The sequence below is a fragment of the Trachurus japonicus genome, chromosome 15 (assembly GCF_045865225.1).
Source record: "Trachurus japonicus isolate A0001 chromosome 15, Traja_1.0".
Lineage (NCBI taxonomy): Eukaryota > Metazoa > Chordata > Actinopteri > Carangiformes > Carangidae > Trachurus > Trachurus japonicus.
The window spans coordinates 26,859,245-26,874,486 of NC_140921.1; the positions used below are offsets into that span (position 1 = coordinate 26,859,245).

The 15,242-nt window shown below is 41.7% G+C and overlaps 1 protein-coding gene across 1 annotated transcript in view; it reads right to left on the bottom strand.

Moving 5' to 3' along the window:
* The window catches only part of stk32c (serine/threonine kinase 32C), a 120,606-nt gene extending 106,249 nt beyond the window's left edge, over nucleotides 1-14,357 (bottom strand). The window contains exon 1 of the mRNA XM_085800805.1: nucleotides 13,936-14,357. Coding sequence (XP_085656931.1) covers nucleotides 13,936-14,017 — 82 coding nt within the window. The 5' untranslated portion in view covers nucleotides 14,018-14,357. The remainder of the gene's footprint in view (nucleotides 1-13,935) is intronic.
* Between the last annotated feature and the right edge of the window lie 885 nt (nucleotides 14,358-15,242).

Below are 15,242 nucleotides of genomic sequence, written 5' to 3' on the forward strand. Positions count from 1 at the left end.
TTAACTGTGCAAACATATCCTGTGTGCACCAAGCAGAAGAAAGAGGATTGCGTCAGTTAGGCAACACCGTAGCGCTGCACCATGATGAGATGTAATATTCTAACACTGCTAAATGTGGTGCTGGTGCTCAAGCACAGCGTGCATGACACTGTATTTCAGCGTATGCTTAAGGTTGAGGGAATGGACACTGTGGCCTAGTTCTTTTCCCCCTCAACACTTGTGATTTGAGGCAGCAATACTATGTGTTCTGGCCCAGATACACCTGACTTCTGTTAGTCCTCACAGGTATTTAGGGCAGAGCTATATATTCAGTTCAGGTCAGGTGCGCACTCACATGATGCCTCAACCCAGACCCAATTTTCAAAATCCTGAACATTACTGAACTTTTTTTTTTTGTCTGTCTGTGAGTCACATTGCTTTCAACTAGGGATGTCACGATTACTTGTTTCCACAATTAACCGTGGTATTAAACGCCACAATTAATTAATCGTAAAGATTCCTGAATACTGTTATTTTCCAAAAAAGATTATGTTGGAACCATATCGGTAAAATAAAGGTAAATGCTCAGATACTGGTCCATTTAACTAACATAACATTGAATTGGTAGGAATTTAGATGTTAGTGTGTCATTTGTTATAAAAAAGCAAAACAAAACCAAACATAAAAGATTAAAATAAACGTAAAGATTTGGTGTAGATGACAATTTATGACCTGAATATTTCAAACATTTCCCCTGAGGGATTAATAATTGGTCATATTAATAAATACTGTAAATGTCTTGTCTAAACAATGAGTAATGTAATTATATTTTGACTGTATTTGAGCATTTTACACGTTCATAGTGTTGTGAAATGAATGAATGCATAATAATCGTGATAATCATAGGCCGAATTCCGATTCTCCCCTTAGCCCTAGCCCTTGGCCCTAACCCTTCGTTTTGCGCGTTCACGTGAAGTGGTAGGGGTGTCCCAATTCTGGTTCAGACGAGGGTTAGGGGGAAGTGGTAGGGCTATCTCGCCCTCGAAACGGAGATTTTTCAGGGGCACACTACGGACCGAGGGCTATGGCAAGTTTCCCAGAATGCATCTTGCGGCAACCGGCAGCTGATTTATTTCTCACTGTAGCGCTGTTATTACGTCATTTTGTTAAGTTTTAATATTTTTTCATGCGAGAAAGTAGCTGTTTAGATCCCCAATGTGCGGTCGGTTTATCCACATGAGGCTGTTTAGACGTTTGCTCCGATGTTTTTCGGAGAAGTGAAGCTCCACGTTGGAGCCTCCACCTGTGGAGCAGATCAGCGGCTCGTCACGGAGACACCACCCCGTCCGGAGAGCTTGTCAGCCGGCCAACCTCCCGACCTCGTCCCGGTAGAAAAGACGGACGCTAATTAACTTACCCGCAGGGTTTTAAAGGTTTACTGCCGCGTAGTTACATTCTTTTTAGGAGATAAATGCTCGTCTCATTGATGAAATGTAACAATTGTCGCATTCATTTGTTTGAATTAAAAGTGAAGCTTCATGTGTTTTGGACACAGAAGCAGCACTGCCTGGGGGATCTGTAGCCTATACAGAAATCACCACATTTACATCAATAAATAAATGTTTTACAATGAACCGATCATTCTTCATTAAATTTTATTTTATTTTATTAAGTTAACGTGGTTCTGAATAGAGGATTTGTGGCAAAAGCTCGTCACGTCTGCTTATGTGAAAGCCAGCAGAGACGACTGATGACGCATGTGATTGTTGAAGTGGTGTCCCAATTCGTAGGGGTTGACTTTCAACCCTACTCCTTGTAGCTCCGTTTCAAGGGCAAGGGTTAAGGACTAGGGGTAGGGCTAGGGGTAGGGGTAGGGGTAGGGATGAAAAATAGAATCGGAATTGGGCCATAGTATCGTGATTATTTCTTTGACAATAATCGTACCAAGAAAATGTATAATCGTGACATCTCTACTTTCAACAACTGATAAGTACTGTAGAAGTGTGAATGTGTCCAATACAGCTATGGTTTGTGAAAGGATGCGTCCACACTCCCCCTGCATGTGCATAAATAACCTGATAACTACTGACTGTCTGCAGTAATCTGATTTCTTAAATGTCATGTAAACAGGAAAATCGGTATTTGTGATGGGGGGGCAGGGCGCGGAGACAGAGAGTATCCTGTTTAACATGGATGTTAACCAGGATACCACTCTAAAACGATTAGCATCTTATCTTGCTTTTCTTTCTGGATTTCGACAAAAACAAGGAAAGTGTTGCTTTGTGCAGTGCGATGAAAGGGAAGAGTCTCACGAGTAGCGGTGCATCCTAATGTCCCAAATAATTAAATCCAAAGCTCTTGGACAACAAAATGTTAAGAGGTGGAGGAGAAATCTGATTACTGATGGACTGCATGTAAACACGGCCTCCACCCTGACATGGATGTAATCACATTTTCAGATTTCCTGCTTTAACCCGATTTCTCTCAATAAGTTCTTGTGTGCATGTAGACATAATGTGTGTGACAAGCTCTCTGGCAACACAAGGGAGCTGTGTGCTCCACATTAAGAGGCTGCGTGGTAGTGGGTGGTGCAGTATTCTGACATCAAAGAGGCTGACCAACAGGCTGGCAGTCCTGCCCTGTCCTCCAGCAGTAATATGAAGAACAGAGTCACCTTCCTCTGACCTCATTCTCTCAGTTACAAATAGACCCCTTTATAAAAAAATCCCATTGCTGCCGGATGGCTGTAAAAACACTGACAAACACTAATTTAACAGGGATGGTTTCAAGTTTGGGTTCTGGAAATACTGCACTGTAAGCTTTTAGATCAAACTAAAGTCATATTTATTATATTTAATGATATTTTATTACTACTTACTTATTACTGCATCCTATCAAATAAATCTGGTCATAATTTACTAACCATCACTAAGCATCACAAGTGCAGAGCATTGTAAAGGTTTAGCTAAGGCATAGGGTTGTATAATATTTATGAGGCAATACCACAGCAACAGTCTAAAAAAACATTTAACTGTGTTTATCTCTAATATAAGCTGCAGTCTTTAACATTTTTAGCTACCGTAACTAAAATGACCAAGAGTTACACTGAATGAGAACGTTCTTGGTTAAAATAAACCCACATCCCATGTGTATTATAATATGCTAGCAGAGGTTAAGCTACAGTAACAATAGTCTCTTAAATGAATAGTTCAACATTTTGGAAAATTCACCTATTGCCATAATCCCTATAGTTTTAGGAGTAGGTTCATTACCTTTAATTGTCCGTGCAAGCTGTTTTTAGATCAGCGGGGCAGAGGCGTGAGCTGCTCAGCTAACGCAATGGAGGCGCACAGTACTTTTGCGTTTCCCTCATCAAACTAATACACAATCCAACAACTCCAAAACACTTCCGTGGACAAGTTGTGACCTGCACATTCACCACGCTATGAGATAATAATAACGTATAATTGTGTAACATTACGACACATGAAGCACTCGGAACTACTTGCACTTTTGAAGTCACTGTTGGAATGCAGTTCCGGCTACGTATTTGCCTCGAAAACAACTCCCTCTCGTAATGTTCCATTATTATTTCAGAGTGTTTTGGAGTTGTTGAATTCTGTATTTGATGAGTTAGACGAGGGAAGGGTGAAAATACTGTGCAGAGCTCATGTCTCTCCCCCAACCATCTAAAAACAGCTTGCACCGACAATTAAAGTTAATGAATCTACTCCTGTGAATAGGGATTATGGCAATAGGCAAATGTGCCAAAATGTTGAACTACCGCTTTAACAGTAACAGCTGCTAACATCAAAAGAGCTGCTCAGAAATGCTACCAAACTCATTGGTTAGTCCTTGTCCCAAAGGCTTTTACTCAACACGTAAAGTGAATAAATAAGAAATAGTGCAAACATACCAGGAATAACAAGACAATAAACTATAAATTAAAACAAACATGTTTAAAGCATCACAATGCAGAGAAAATAACAAATGATGATGATAATAGATATTAAAAGAAGAAAAGTGACCAAAGATTGGTTGTAATAAAATGAATAAAGGTGGGTCTTCAGTTTTGATTTACTGTAAGAGCTTCTTCAACATGTGATGGGAGGCCATTCCAAAGAAAAGGGACACAGTAGGCGAATGCTCTATCGCCAGCTGTCATGGTTTTAGCAGCAGGAAGGGCCAGGAGACCAGCATTGAGTGAGCAAAGAGGACGTGCTGGTGTATATGGTGTTATCCGCTCGGTGGAGCGAGTCCATGTAGGACTGTGATCTTTTCCCTTACATATGTATGCTACTTCGAGAATAAGCAGCTTCTCACTGCAGTGTTTCATGTTGTTTCTTTATTCTCAGTATCTGTTGATCATAATGTTTTTTGCTTTGCAAACCCTTAATCCATACATAGCTCTTTCACTGGGTTTCAAAACAAACTCAAAACTTAAAGTCTAGGATGGCACTGGCACAAAGCTGATGAAGCTCACAGACTAATTACTTGGCTGCAGCTGATGAGATCTGTCAGCAACAGTCGTCATTTCATTTCAGCTCTTTCCCCTCTTAAGAACAGGCACTGAGGTCTGCATGTTCTCCATGCGCCTGCCCTGCATGGGTTCTCTCTGGGTTCTCTGCCACAGACGCACAATAGGTGGACTGGAGACTCTAAATTGTAAGTGTGTGTTCATCTCTGTATGTCCGTCCTGTGATAGACTGGCGACCAGTCCTGTAGAGTTGGGCGGTATCCAAATGTTGATATCGTTAAACCTCCTCCACATTTTACAGCGGTATACGGTATTACTGTAGCCAATTAAACATCATGTTGTACAGCTCAGACGGAGTCACCAACATGTCGGTCGGAAAGGGAACAGCTACCAAACACCACATAAGAATACTGAAACAATAACAAAACATGTACATTACCAACATTAACAACAAATAGCTTCTAACAAAATGTGGATGGTGCTGCTAAAAAAAAGGAAAAAGGACAGCGCTGCCTCTCAGCCTGCAGAAGAGCTCTGCTGTTCCTGTCTTCAGCCTGGTGTTTGGCTGCTCTTTGTATTTATAACATGAGTTTAACATTAGAAGATCTGACCTCCATCGGAGCAACGATCAGCTGATCAGCTGAGCCATATCACAGCGGATGTCTGTCTCTCTGTGTTTTAATAACATCGGCACAAGCCTACAAGACACATGGTAACTATGGCAGAATAGTGCTTCAAATCTACCAAGGTTTTTGTAGAAGTTGTGTTTTTCTTGAGGACCAACTCACTATACGAGTTGGTGAGCCGTCATGTGACGACATCACGTCCATCAACTTTATCAAACATCTCCCAAAGGAAAACATGATGCTAAAACTGGAAACTCAACCACACACATGTAGGTGCTTGACATACAGGTGCAATTTCACTACTCGGATAGCTAGCCTAGCAATAGCATGTTACCGTCACAACGCGATCTGCCCGTCTGCCCGTGTGCACCAGTGCGAGAGAGAGAGAGTTGCGGTCGCCACAGACTCGTTTATTAATGGGAAACGCTGGATGCGCTGGTTGATAAGTTTCATTTTTATCAGACATATAATATTCCCAGTGACTAATGGATTTCAGATATGTCCAAATGGCCAGCTATCATATGGCCCGATATTTGCAGTTATCTCATAGAGAAGCCCAGTGTGTACAGAAACGACAGTTTGCGTGCATTTAAGTCTGTATGTGCAAAACTTAATTTTTTTTTTTTTTAATTTATATTATTTTTAGTTTTATGACACCGTTGCTGCACAGACTCTCGCCGCCTTTAGGACCTTTGGGACCCCAATCCGCCCTTTCAATGGCCTGGAGCCATAATCTTCTTTTTTTTTGGTAAAACGGATGAGATCCCCTCGGGATATTATACAATTTCTATCCATCCTTTTGCCGACTCCTTGTCCTTTTCGTTTGCTGCTTGACTCCGCTTGTAAGCAATGAGAAATGTCCCACTTACTGCCCCCTGGCTGTGCACGCACATCTGCGATGACGTTGCACAGAAACCCATCTATAAGTGCACTGCATTTTTTTTTTCAATGATGTAATAAAACTGATAATGCTGCTATTTTAAGATGCAGTGGGATACCTTATTACCGCCAAACCCTACTGTCCAGGGTGTACCTACAGGTCAGCAGTATAGACTCTGCTGTCACTGGGAACTGTAACAAAGAAAAGCCTGACCAGCATAGCAACAATAACTGGGAAGACTTCCTTGGCAAGAACTCAATAATCCCCCTGCAACTTTTTTTTAAACTTAAGTTCTATAAGTACATGACCAAAAAAGGTGAAGCCTATACACTTGAGTATCCATCGCAGAACCAGTGAGACTGCTCTACTGAAGGAAAATGGAAACACATTTGACATAGAACCATTGCAGGGACACTGAGATGATCAGAAAACTGGTTTTAATTAGTTTCAATGGGCAATAATATCTGGGCTGCTGCCAAGTGAAATATAGAAGCCCAGGGTTTGTCTCACTACACTGCACACAAATACACACACTACACACACACACACAGCCCCTGCATAATGAACAGGTTTATAAACTAGTGAGTTTACATCTGTCAGTCTGTCAAGCTACTTGCGTTGACATTGTGATTTGCAATCCCAGGTTTTATTCTCTCCAATCCTCCTTATTTGCTGCGAGGTTGCCTGTGCATTGGGCACAGTGGAAATGTACTTACAGTTTCATTCGGGCTTCCCCCAGGAATTGTCTCAGCCAGAGTGCTGCCTCTCTTCTCTCCATCATGAAATCTAGTTCAGTAATCGAAGTGGTGGGGATAAGCTGAGGGCGGGCTGAAAGCAGTAATGCATTTTCTCCATAAAAGAACTGTACAGGCAGAGAGGCAAACATTGAACTAACCTCCCAGCTGCTACAAGGACACCTATGGCCGGGGTGACACCACGCTGGTTTTATTGGACGCTTCCAGCCTTGCATTTACAAAACGACAAAACACATGGATTTACGGTCAACAACGAAGCTCTGTGTGCTCGCCTGCCTTCGACCAGCTCAGCACTCGCGAAAACAGCAGAATTAGACGACAAAACAATGAGCAGGTGTGAGAGAATCCACTCCTCCACCCTACCAGGCCACATCAATTGTATTCCCCTCATCCTAATCCCTTCCTCCCCGCACAGAAACAGGCACAGGCACAAACGCCTCAACAAGCAACAGCCGCCCTTTCCTCCCTCTGTTGTCACGTCAACATCAAGCTGAGCCCGTCTCTTTGAAGACGGCTTCCCTCTGGCACCGGAGCTGCCGCGACTGTCATCACCTGCGCATCACCTGAAGCAAACAAGGTTTCACAAGACTCAAGTGATGGACAAAAAGCAGGCACAAGGCACTGTGGACTTACTTTTATTAGAATTGTGTCAAAATGAAAAAGCGAGGGGGGTCGGGGGGGGAAGAGTGACCCTAACGGTGTTATTAAGTGCAGACAGGGCCTCTGCTTCAGGACAACACGTTTTGACAGGTCGCGGTAGGAAAGCACAGGTGTAAATAATGAAATTAAAGGTGGCTAAATTCCATTTGGCTTGTTTGTTTTCCAGGGTGCTGGCACCGTTGAGGGCTGGCTCGCTGTCATGACTCACTGGGACGCTCGCTGTGAAAAGTGGATGCAGTCAGTCGGACGTAAAAACACTGTCAGACGTGACCTGCCAGCAGTTTGTCATTGCTACCATGAAGTGGCCAACTGTGCTGTTACATAGAAATGATATGATGATGACACTGAATATTTTTGACAAATGTCAAGTGTACTGTGTCTACTGCTGCTCACACTTGAACTAAAACTTTCAGCTGTTCCATCCGTACTGAGTTGACATGATTCAACTTTTTTCAGGTAATTTTATCATGACTGGAACCCTGATGCGCTTCGTCAGATGCCTGAATGCAGCCCGACCTCGATCTCGATAGTCAACAGGTTTCGTAGTCAGGAATTTTGGGAAAAATGTATGATTATTATTGTAACAATTATGCCATGTTAGGCGCATATGAGAACACGCTCTCCCTATGCAGCTGTCTTGCAGAAAGTGAACTAACGGATGTTCCTGGTGTGAAAACGTCTATGGATTTAGTTGAATTTGTGATCACATGACCAGTGACACCTATATCATACTATAACGTTCATTTTCGTTAGAATTTTATCTACTTTTCTCAATAGTTGAACATGACAAATACACCGCAATACAGTATACAACTGTATTTGAAGAAGAAGTAAATGAAGAAGAATACAGCATCAAAATAAGACATGGTCACTCGATTGTGATCAGATCCACGGCAAAATAATTAAGGCAGAATAAACCAGTACTGTCTCTCACTGCTGTCTTTTGGACCACACATTACCCTGCTACAGACTGTGGTGACGATGTCCTTGTCTTCTACACTTTGAGCTGTGTCCAGTTGGATATTCTGCCAGTCAGAGCCCACACACAACCAGCCCTTCCTCCCTCCTCTTGGGCCCAGGCCGGGTCAGGCCGGTGTTGAGGTCAGATAAAATTGGTATTTGCTGTCATCTAGAGCTCATCTGAACAGATTTCTGTCATTCAAACAACTTAGAATTGTAATTTGAAACTTAAAGGTGGTAGCCACAAGTTAAATTCCTCCCGGCCAGTAGATGTCGCACTCACACTCCCCCGTTCTCGCTCCAACCTTCAATTGTACTGGTTGCCAGGTACGCCTATATGGAGCGGCTAGTAGCTAAAGCTAAGCTAACGCTAACCAGCAGCTCCGGTGTTGACAGCGGACTGGAAACACATCTGAATCATTTCACACTAACTCACCTGCAGATGAACCTGACAAACCCGCAGCATCGCGCCTGCACAGGAAACGTTACAGTACCGGCTGACCGTTAGTTAGCATTAGCATTAGCACAATGCCATTTTCTCCACAGAGCTATCAGGATCTGGCTCCCTCTGAGTTCTGCCTCACGTGCGTCAACGTACTAATGCTGTTGGTGCAGAGATCATTCATGCTGATGTGGCCAACATAACCAGATGTAAATATTTATATATTTTGGACCCGTCAAAATGTATTAAACAATTATTTCTATACTATAAAAAATTCTGTAAAATTAATACTTTTGTTCTGCACCCCTCTAGACATTCTGTGGATGTTTTTTTCTTAATTAATCGTTTTGATGAAAAAGTTGTAGCTACAGTATAGCCTAACCTTTAACTTCTAACAATACGTATTAAAATCAGGCTCAGGCCCATAAATACAGTAATGGGTCGGACCGGGCTCGGACTGAATGTCTACAGGTGAAGCTCTGTAGTGTCCATTGGGTTGTCTTTTTCACTAACTCTGTTCAGCTCACAAACCTTTGCCTCCTGTTTTTGCTCTGATTTTATAATAAAAAGTTACACTCTGTATTTCTCCACTGCTGCCCTCATTCAGGTGTTTTGCAGCTGGAGGCAATTTTCACCCACAATGCCGTCTTCTCTTTACAAATACATAACCAATCAAACTTTTGCTTACATTATATGACAGAAATGTAAGCCTTATCGAGTGTAACGTTATTCTATTCATGTAACATCAGAATAAATTAGTGAGGATCCTATAGATGTCACATATAGAGGCCGTTTTCAACTGATGAAGAATTACATCATTTTATATTATCTTCAAATCAGCGAGCTCAATTTACTTCTGAGGTTGATGAAGGTTTGGTAAATGAGCTGTGACTTTGATCATTACAAATGTGACATTTCCACAAGGGAATTATACTCAACAGTCTCAGCAGTGGCCACACTGCATTCAGACGATACCGCAATATAGCCAAGGCGGTATTCCCCACCTATTGTGTTACTGCCATCAGACCTCCGTGGACCTCGGCTGTGGCAAACGGCCAGTAGCTGCAGGCTGCCATGAAGTTGAGTTGAATAAAGAAGAGTGAGAGAAATTGAGAGTCTATAACAGAGATGAAAGAAAATGCGCCTCAGTACTCAGTGCAAGTAATCAGCCATCTCACTCTGCATCTATCTTTATCCTCAACCAAATCTGCTCTGGTTGCCTCATATACTCATCCTTAATGGGAAAAGCAGTCACGCACACGCAGGCATTCAGGCTCTCTCTCTCTCACACACACACACACACACACACACACATGCACCCACACAAAGAACAGAAGTTTATTGTCCACAGAAGTGGAAATTTGCCTTTGGGTTAACAAGGAGGATCAAATGGATTCAACAATATCTCGACACAATACACAGACATGCATGCACAATCATGCACACATTTTGCATACTCTGTAAATCCTTTGGAGCAAAAAATAACAAGTGTGCCAAGTCCACACCCATATTGGATTAGAGAGGGAATTTGCCAATTTTTGCACTCTCTCTTGAATACTGTTGCACATTCACAACATGTGTCCTCTTTCAGAAAGCAACAGGCCTGTGACTGGTGCAGATGAGGACGTGGCAGAGTCGTGCTCATTTGTCTGGAGCCAATAGTTAAACATAACAATCTACACACTCATTCATTCACCTCCAACTGTGGAGTCATTTCATCCACTTATAGGACTGAATGAAAATGCTGATTGTTTCCTTTATTGCATTGGATGACTTAATGTTTGTTTTTTTTCATAATATTAAAAAAAAATACTGACAGAGTGCCTATAGAAAATCATCATACTCCCTTGAAATAGCTAGATTATTTGTCATACACATCACATTAAGCATAAACTTTTTCCATCTTAATTAAATAAAAAATGTTCCTTACAACATCAAACTAATGAAAAATAAAAGACAATGACAGTTTTGAAAATGAATAAAAATAATGGAATAACAGGGTTGAAAAAGTCATCAGTTCCCTGATTTAATCATTTGTAGAGTCACCTTTTGCTTTAATCACTCTCTTTGGTTGTGTCTCTAGATGCACCTGGATTAGGGAATAATTGCACATTCTTCTTTACAGAATTGTTCGAGGTAAAAAAAAATAAATAAAATGACCTGATCCAGGCCAGGTGTTGGTAGTGTTGGTGTTGGTCATACGCTTTCCACTTCTTACTGTAATGATGCTCTGAATGGTCCTCGTAGCGATAGCTAAGCCTTGGAAGTGTTTTTGTAGCCTTCATCTAACTTGTGCCTTTTTACTACTTTTCTTTTGAAAACACTTTTCCAACCATGTTGAATTCTTTGCAGCACCACATACTAGTAGTGGAATCCTCAGGAAACTGCTGGTTTTATTCTGAAGTCATTGATCCAGGACATGATGCCAGGTGGGGCTCAGTTAACCTGCTGTTTGATGAAAAAGTTGATTTTTTTTATATTCAGTCTATGATTGAGCCTGAGCAAGTTTATAATGGTCTAAGAGGCTGCTGATGACTTACTAAAAAAGCTATTTCACTAATATCTTTTCAACAATTGACCAGAATGTTTTAAAATGTTACGATGTGGAGGGTTTTATTGTGTACAGCTCCAAAAAGGTAGATGGAATTCATTTGAATTTCTAGGGTGTGATGTGAGAAAAGGTAGGCTAAAGGTTGTGGCAGCAGGGATGATGACTTTCTATAGGCGCTGACTGAATGAGGTTTTAAAGCCCAGAGTTATGGGCTTAATCAGGGATATGTAGTTATGAGAAAAGAAAGTGACTTCAGACATAAAACATTTTGAAGGATGAGAATTTTCACTTTTGAGTAGCTTACACAACCAGTTACAAGAGGACCGACCCACTTATTACAGCTACTGCTTCATTTAAAGGGAACAGTTAGATTTTCAGCACTTGGTGGCCTTAAACTTTGCATTACGACAGGAAACAGAGCGACAGAGCCTGATAGCACATCATGCTGCTTTTCAGCACCTAAAGACTGACATGTTACGTTGTGTCAGTTTGACAAAAACAACACAAAGTCACGTGTCATTCTGTGGCCGACAGCTTCTCCACAAACCAGAAAACCACAACTAGTTTGTGAGAGCTTTTGTGCTGGAGATTGTGTTACCTATGGAACGACCAAGGCTACCTTTCCCCTTTCAGTGCTGATAGCTGTGTAGCACACATGAGAATAGAAATACTCTCAGCTATTGCTTGGCAGGAAATGAAACATCTATTCCTTTAAAGGAGCACAAGCTGGGAAACCACTGGTGAAGAAAAGTACTGGGTTCTGTTCACTAATTGAGTAAAAGAGAAACAAAAAGAGACTTCACCCTCGCTGCCATTAACTACCACTGATTTCCCTTAATCTCTCACCCTGAACGCCGCGGTCGAAGAGTTCCAGTGAGAAACGTTAATGGGCCGATAATCAGGATGTGCACCTCAATCAATTCCACAGCCTTCCTTTGCTAATCAAACTATCTGCCAAAAAAGCCCTTTTGGCAGCTACGCTTGGACATCATCCTGACCGCTATGATTATGTTTGCAGCCTTTTCAGCCAAACGCTGCTCTAATATTACTGGTGAATATGGGCCATATGCTGTTTTCTAAGAAGCCAAGAGATACTGTTTCTAAGAGACCCTGACAGGCTGCTGACATCTATAGTCTACGTTAGCATCCGCAACAGCAACAGCAACAGCACACAGCGCACCATGGTTTTCTCAGACTGTTATCAGCGCTAGGCAACTCCTTGAAAGATGAGTAGGGTGAGAGAGAAGCAGCTGGTTTACAAAAGCTGTGCAGAGTCTGTGCTTCACAAGGTGATCAGACTAAGATTAACAGATGTTTCTTTTTACAAATGCAGAGCACATACCTACTGTTCCCTGTATGTTCATCTGAAGAGCTGCGTGAAGGGACACACACTCCACACTACAACCTTACGTAATGACATCAAATGAACCTTTGCACCAAAGCTCAGCCTATCCTGATACTGTTTTTTTTTTTTTCTTACAAAAGGCAGAGGCAAGAAAGTGTCACACTACAGCCAAGATCAGTTCTCCAACCCTTCATGAATTTGGCCTTTGATCATTTGGCCTTGATCTAAGAGTGGACAACCACTGCTATTCTCTTCCATAACCACTCCCCTTGATAATAATCTCAGTTGGCATCAGAGACTTTCTTGAGAAAGGTTGCTGACAAAAAAATTGTGATCTTGATTATTGGTTTTATAATACAAAGCAAAAGCAAACCCACACACATAGAGAGAGGAGGGAAAGAAAAGGGGGAGAGAGGAGAGAGCATATGACCATATCCCTGCAGAGAAATGACCTCATTTACTTAAGTTTCGCCTGTAACTTGCCAGGCACACTGATGACAGACAGCAACAGAGGGTTTCTGCATATAGTCTATCACACAGATTCTGTGATTCAGTGCTGAGCTGGCGGGTTTCACTTCACAAGAGGCTTATTTCCTATACGCTGACAAGATACCATGAATTAACATTACTTCCATGCATGACACTAATCTTGTCTTAATTACGCCATTAACTCTCTGTCTTCAAATAGCCCGTATTTCAAACAGTTCATTCAGGCTTTCAAGTATTTTCTCACAGTTTTTTTTTTTTTTTTTTTGACAATGCTCTCTGTTTTGTGAGAGTGATTTTCACTTTATCTGCACACGAGCTCATCTGGAGCAGGAACTTTATATTCTGTCAGTGTTCGTTATGTAGGCGTCAGTGAGAATGATGGAAATACTAATTATGAGCACGCTTGGCCTCTGGATAATAAAGCTGACAGACAGCACAGCCGTCAGCTCGGAGGAAGTTGGACTTCACGCCCACTACATTTTTCCCAAGTTTCCCCAAAAAGCCGGCTTTGTTAAAAAAAAAAAATAGCTATAACAAAGCCTACTTGTTTTAGAATGAACTTGCAACAGCCTGAACAGCAAATGTGCCTCAGTCCGAGTGGGAACTTTCACAACTTTGTTAGCTTTGGTATCACATGCTAGTGCTAGTGTAAATCAACAACACTAGAAACTAAAACTACACGGTGATAAAGAGGCAGACTAACAAAGTGTCAGCTGTAACTCACGTGTGATGTGTTTAGCGAGGGAAATAACGTTACTTTGCATCACTTACCATCCTCCTTCTCATCGAAAACTGGTCTCTTTGAAGAACTATTGGCTCCCATCCTCTTCTTCCACTTGCCCCAGTGAAACATTGATGCTCAGATTGCATTCCTTGCTTCTTGGAGAGAAACTACAGCTCTGTGTTGGACACGCTCCTCAGAAGACAGTAGGAATAATAACCACACATTTCACCCGAACTCTGTCCGTTATTTCGGTTCACTTCTCCGGTATTTAATTCTGCCGAAAATTTGAGCACCGCGAGTTGGAGTCGTAAAACAACAGCGGGGGAGAGCGAGCGTAGCGGGAAGTGACGGGCTGACAGATGTCTTCTCTTCACTCACTGACTTCATTGAGTTCCAGCTGCTGTTAGGTGGATTCACTCGGTACTGGTGTTGTTCGGTTGTCTTCCGTAGTCTACCAGCACTAACCGACAGACTTCTGTTTGTCCGGGCTGGGTACGAGCTGCGTCGAGCTTCCGACAGTTAGCGAGGAGGAAACCGGAAGTCAATAGATTTGGTATGGAAAATAAAAGCATGCAAACAAGATGCAGCGGCAGCATGGATTTGAGTTGGAGAATGAACTCATTAATGGATAAATGAAGAACCATGTTCGATGGTCAGGTTTCAACTTTGAGTAGGAGTTTCAAGTTACAGTTTCAAGTGTAGCATCATAAATCATCATCTATCTTTACTCTATTCTATTTTATTCTATTGTATACAAATCCTAAATTGTATTTTATTCCATTTTATTAATATTTGTATTATTATTATCTTCATTTTTATGTAGGCTAATCGCTACTTTTTACATTTTGTTGTACCTTTCCTGTCTGCACCATGGTCTGCACCTGATACCACGTCAAGTTCCTGTTAAGTGACCTTCATTGCTCTTGGCAATAAATAAAAAACTGTTCTGATTCTGATTCTGATCACTGATTAAGCCGTGTATTTTAACAGTGAATAAATGCCATCTTGACAACTATTTTGATGTAAGGAAATGAGAATGTCTGTTACATTTATTATTATTATTATTATTTTTTAAATCACCTCTAGCTTGTAGGGCAAAGTAGAGCTTAAGTAGCTTTTCGTGGGACAAAAAAAAAACATTTGGCCAACATTTCAGTGTTCCTCTTACCCTCCTTTCAACTAGGCGTTTCGTTAAAGAGACTTTTATGTTGAAAGTCATCACAGGACGCTCTTCCTATGTGTGGCGAGTCTGGCGACTAACTTGACGCTTGTGATAGTAGTGTGACGGCTGTTGGCCAGTGACTGTTGTCGACGTAGCTCTGTATCACAGACTGCCATGCATGTCAACATATAA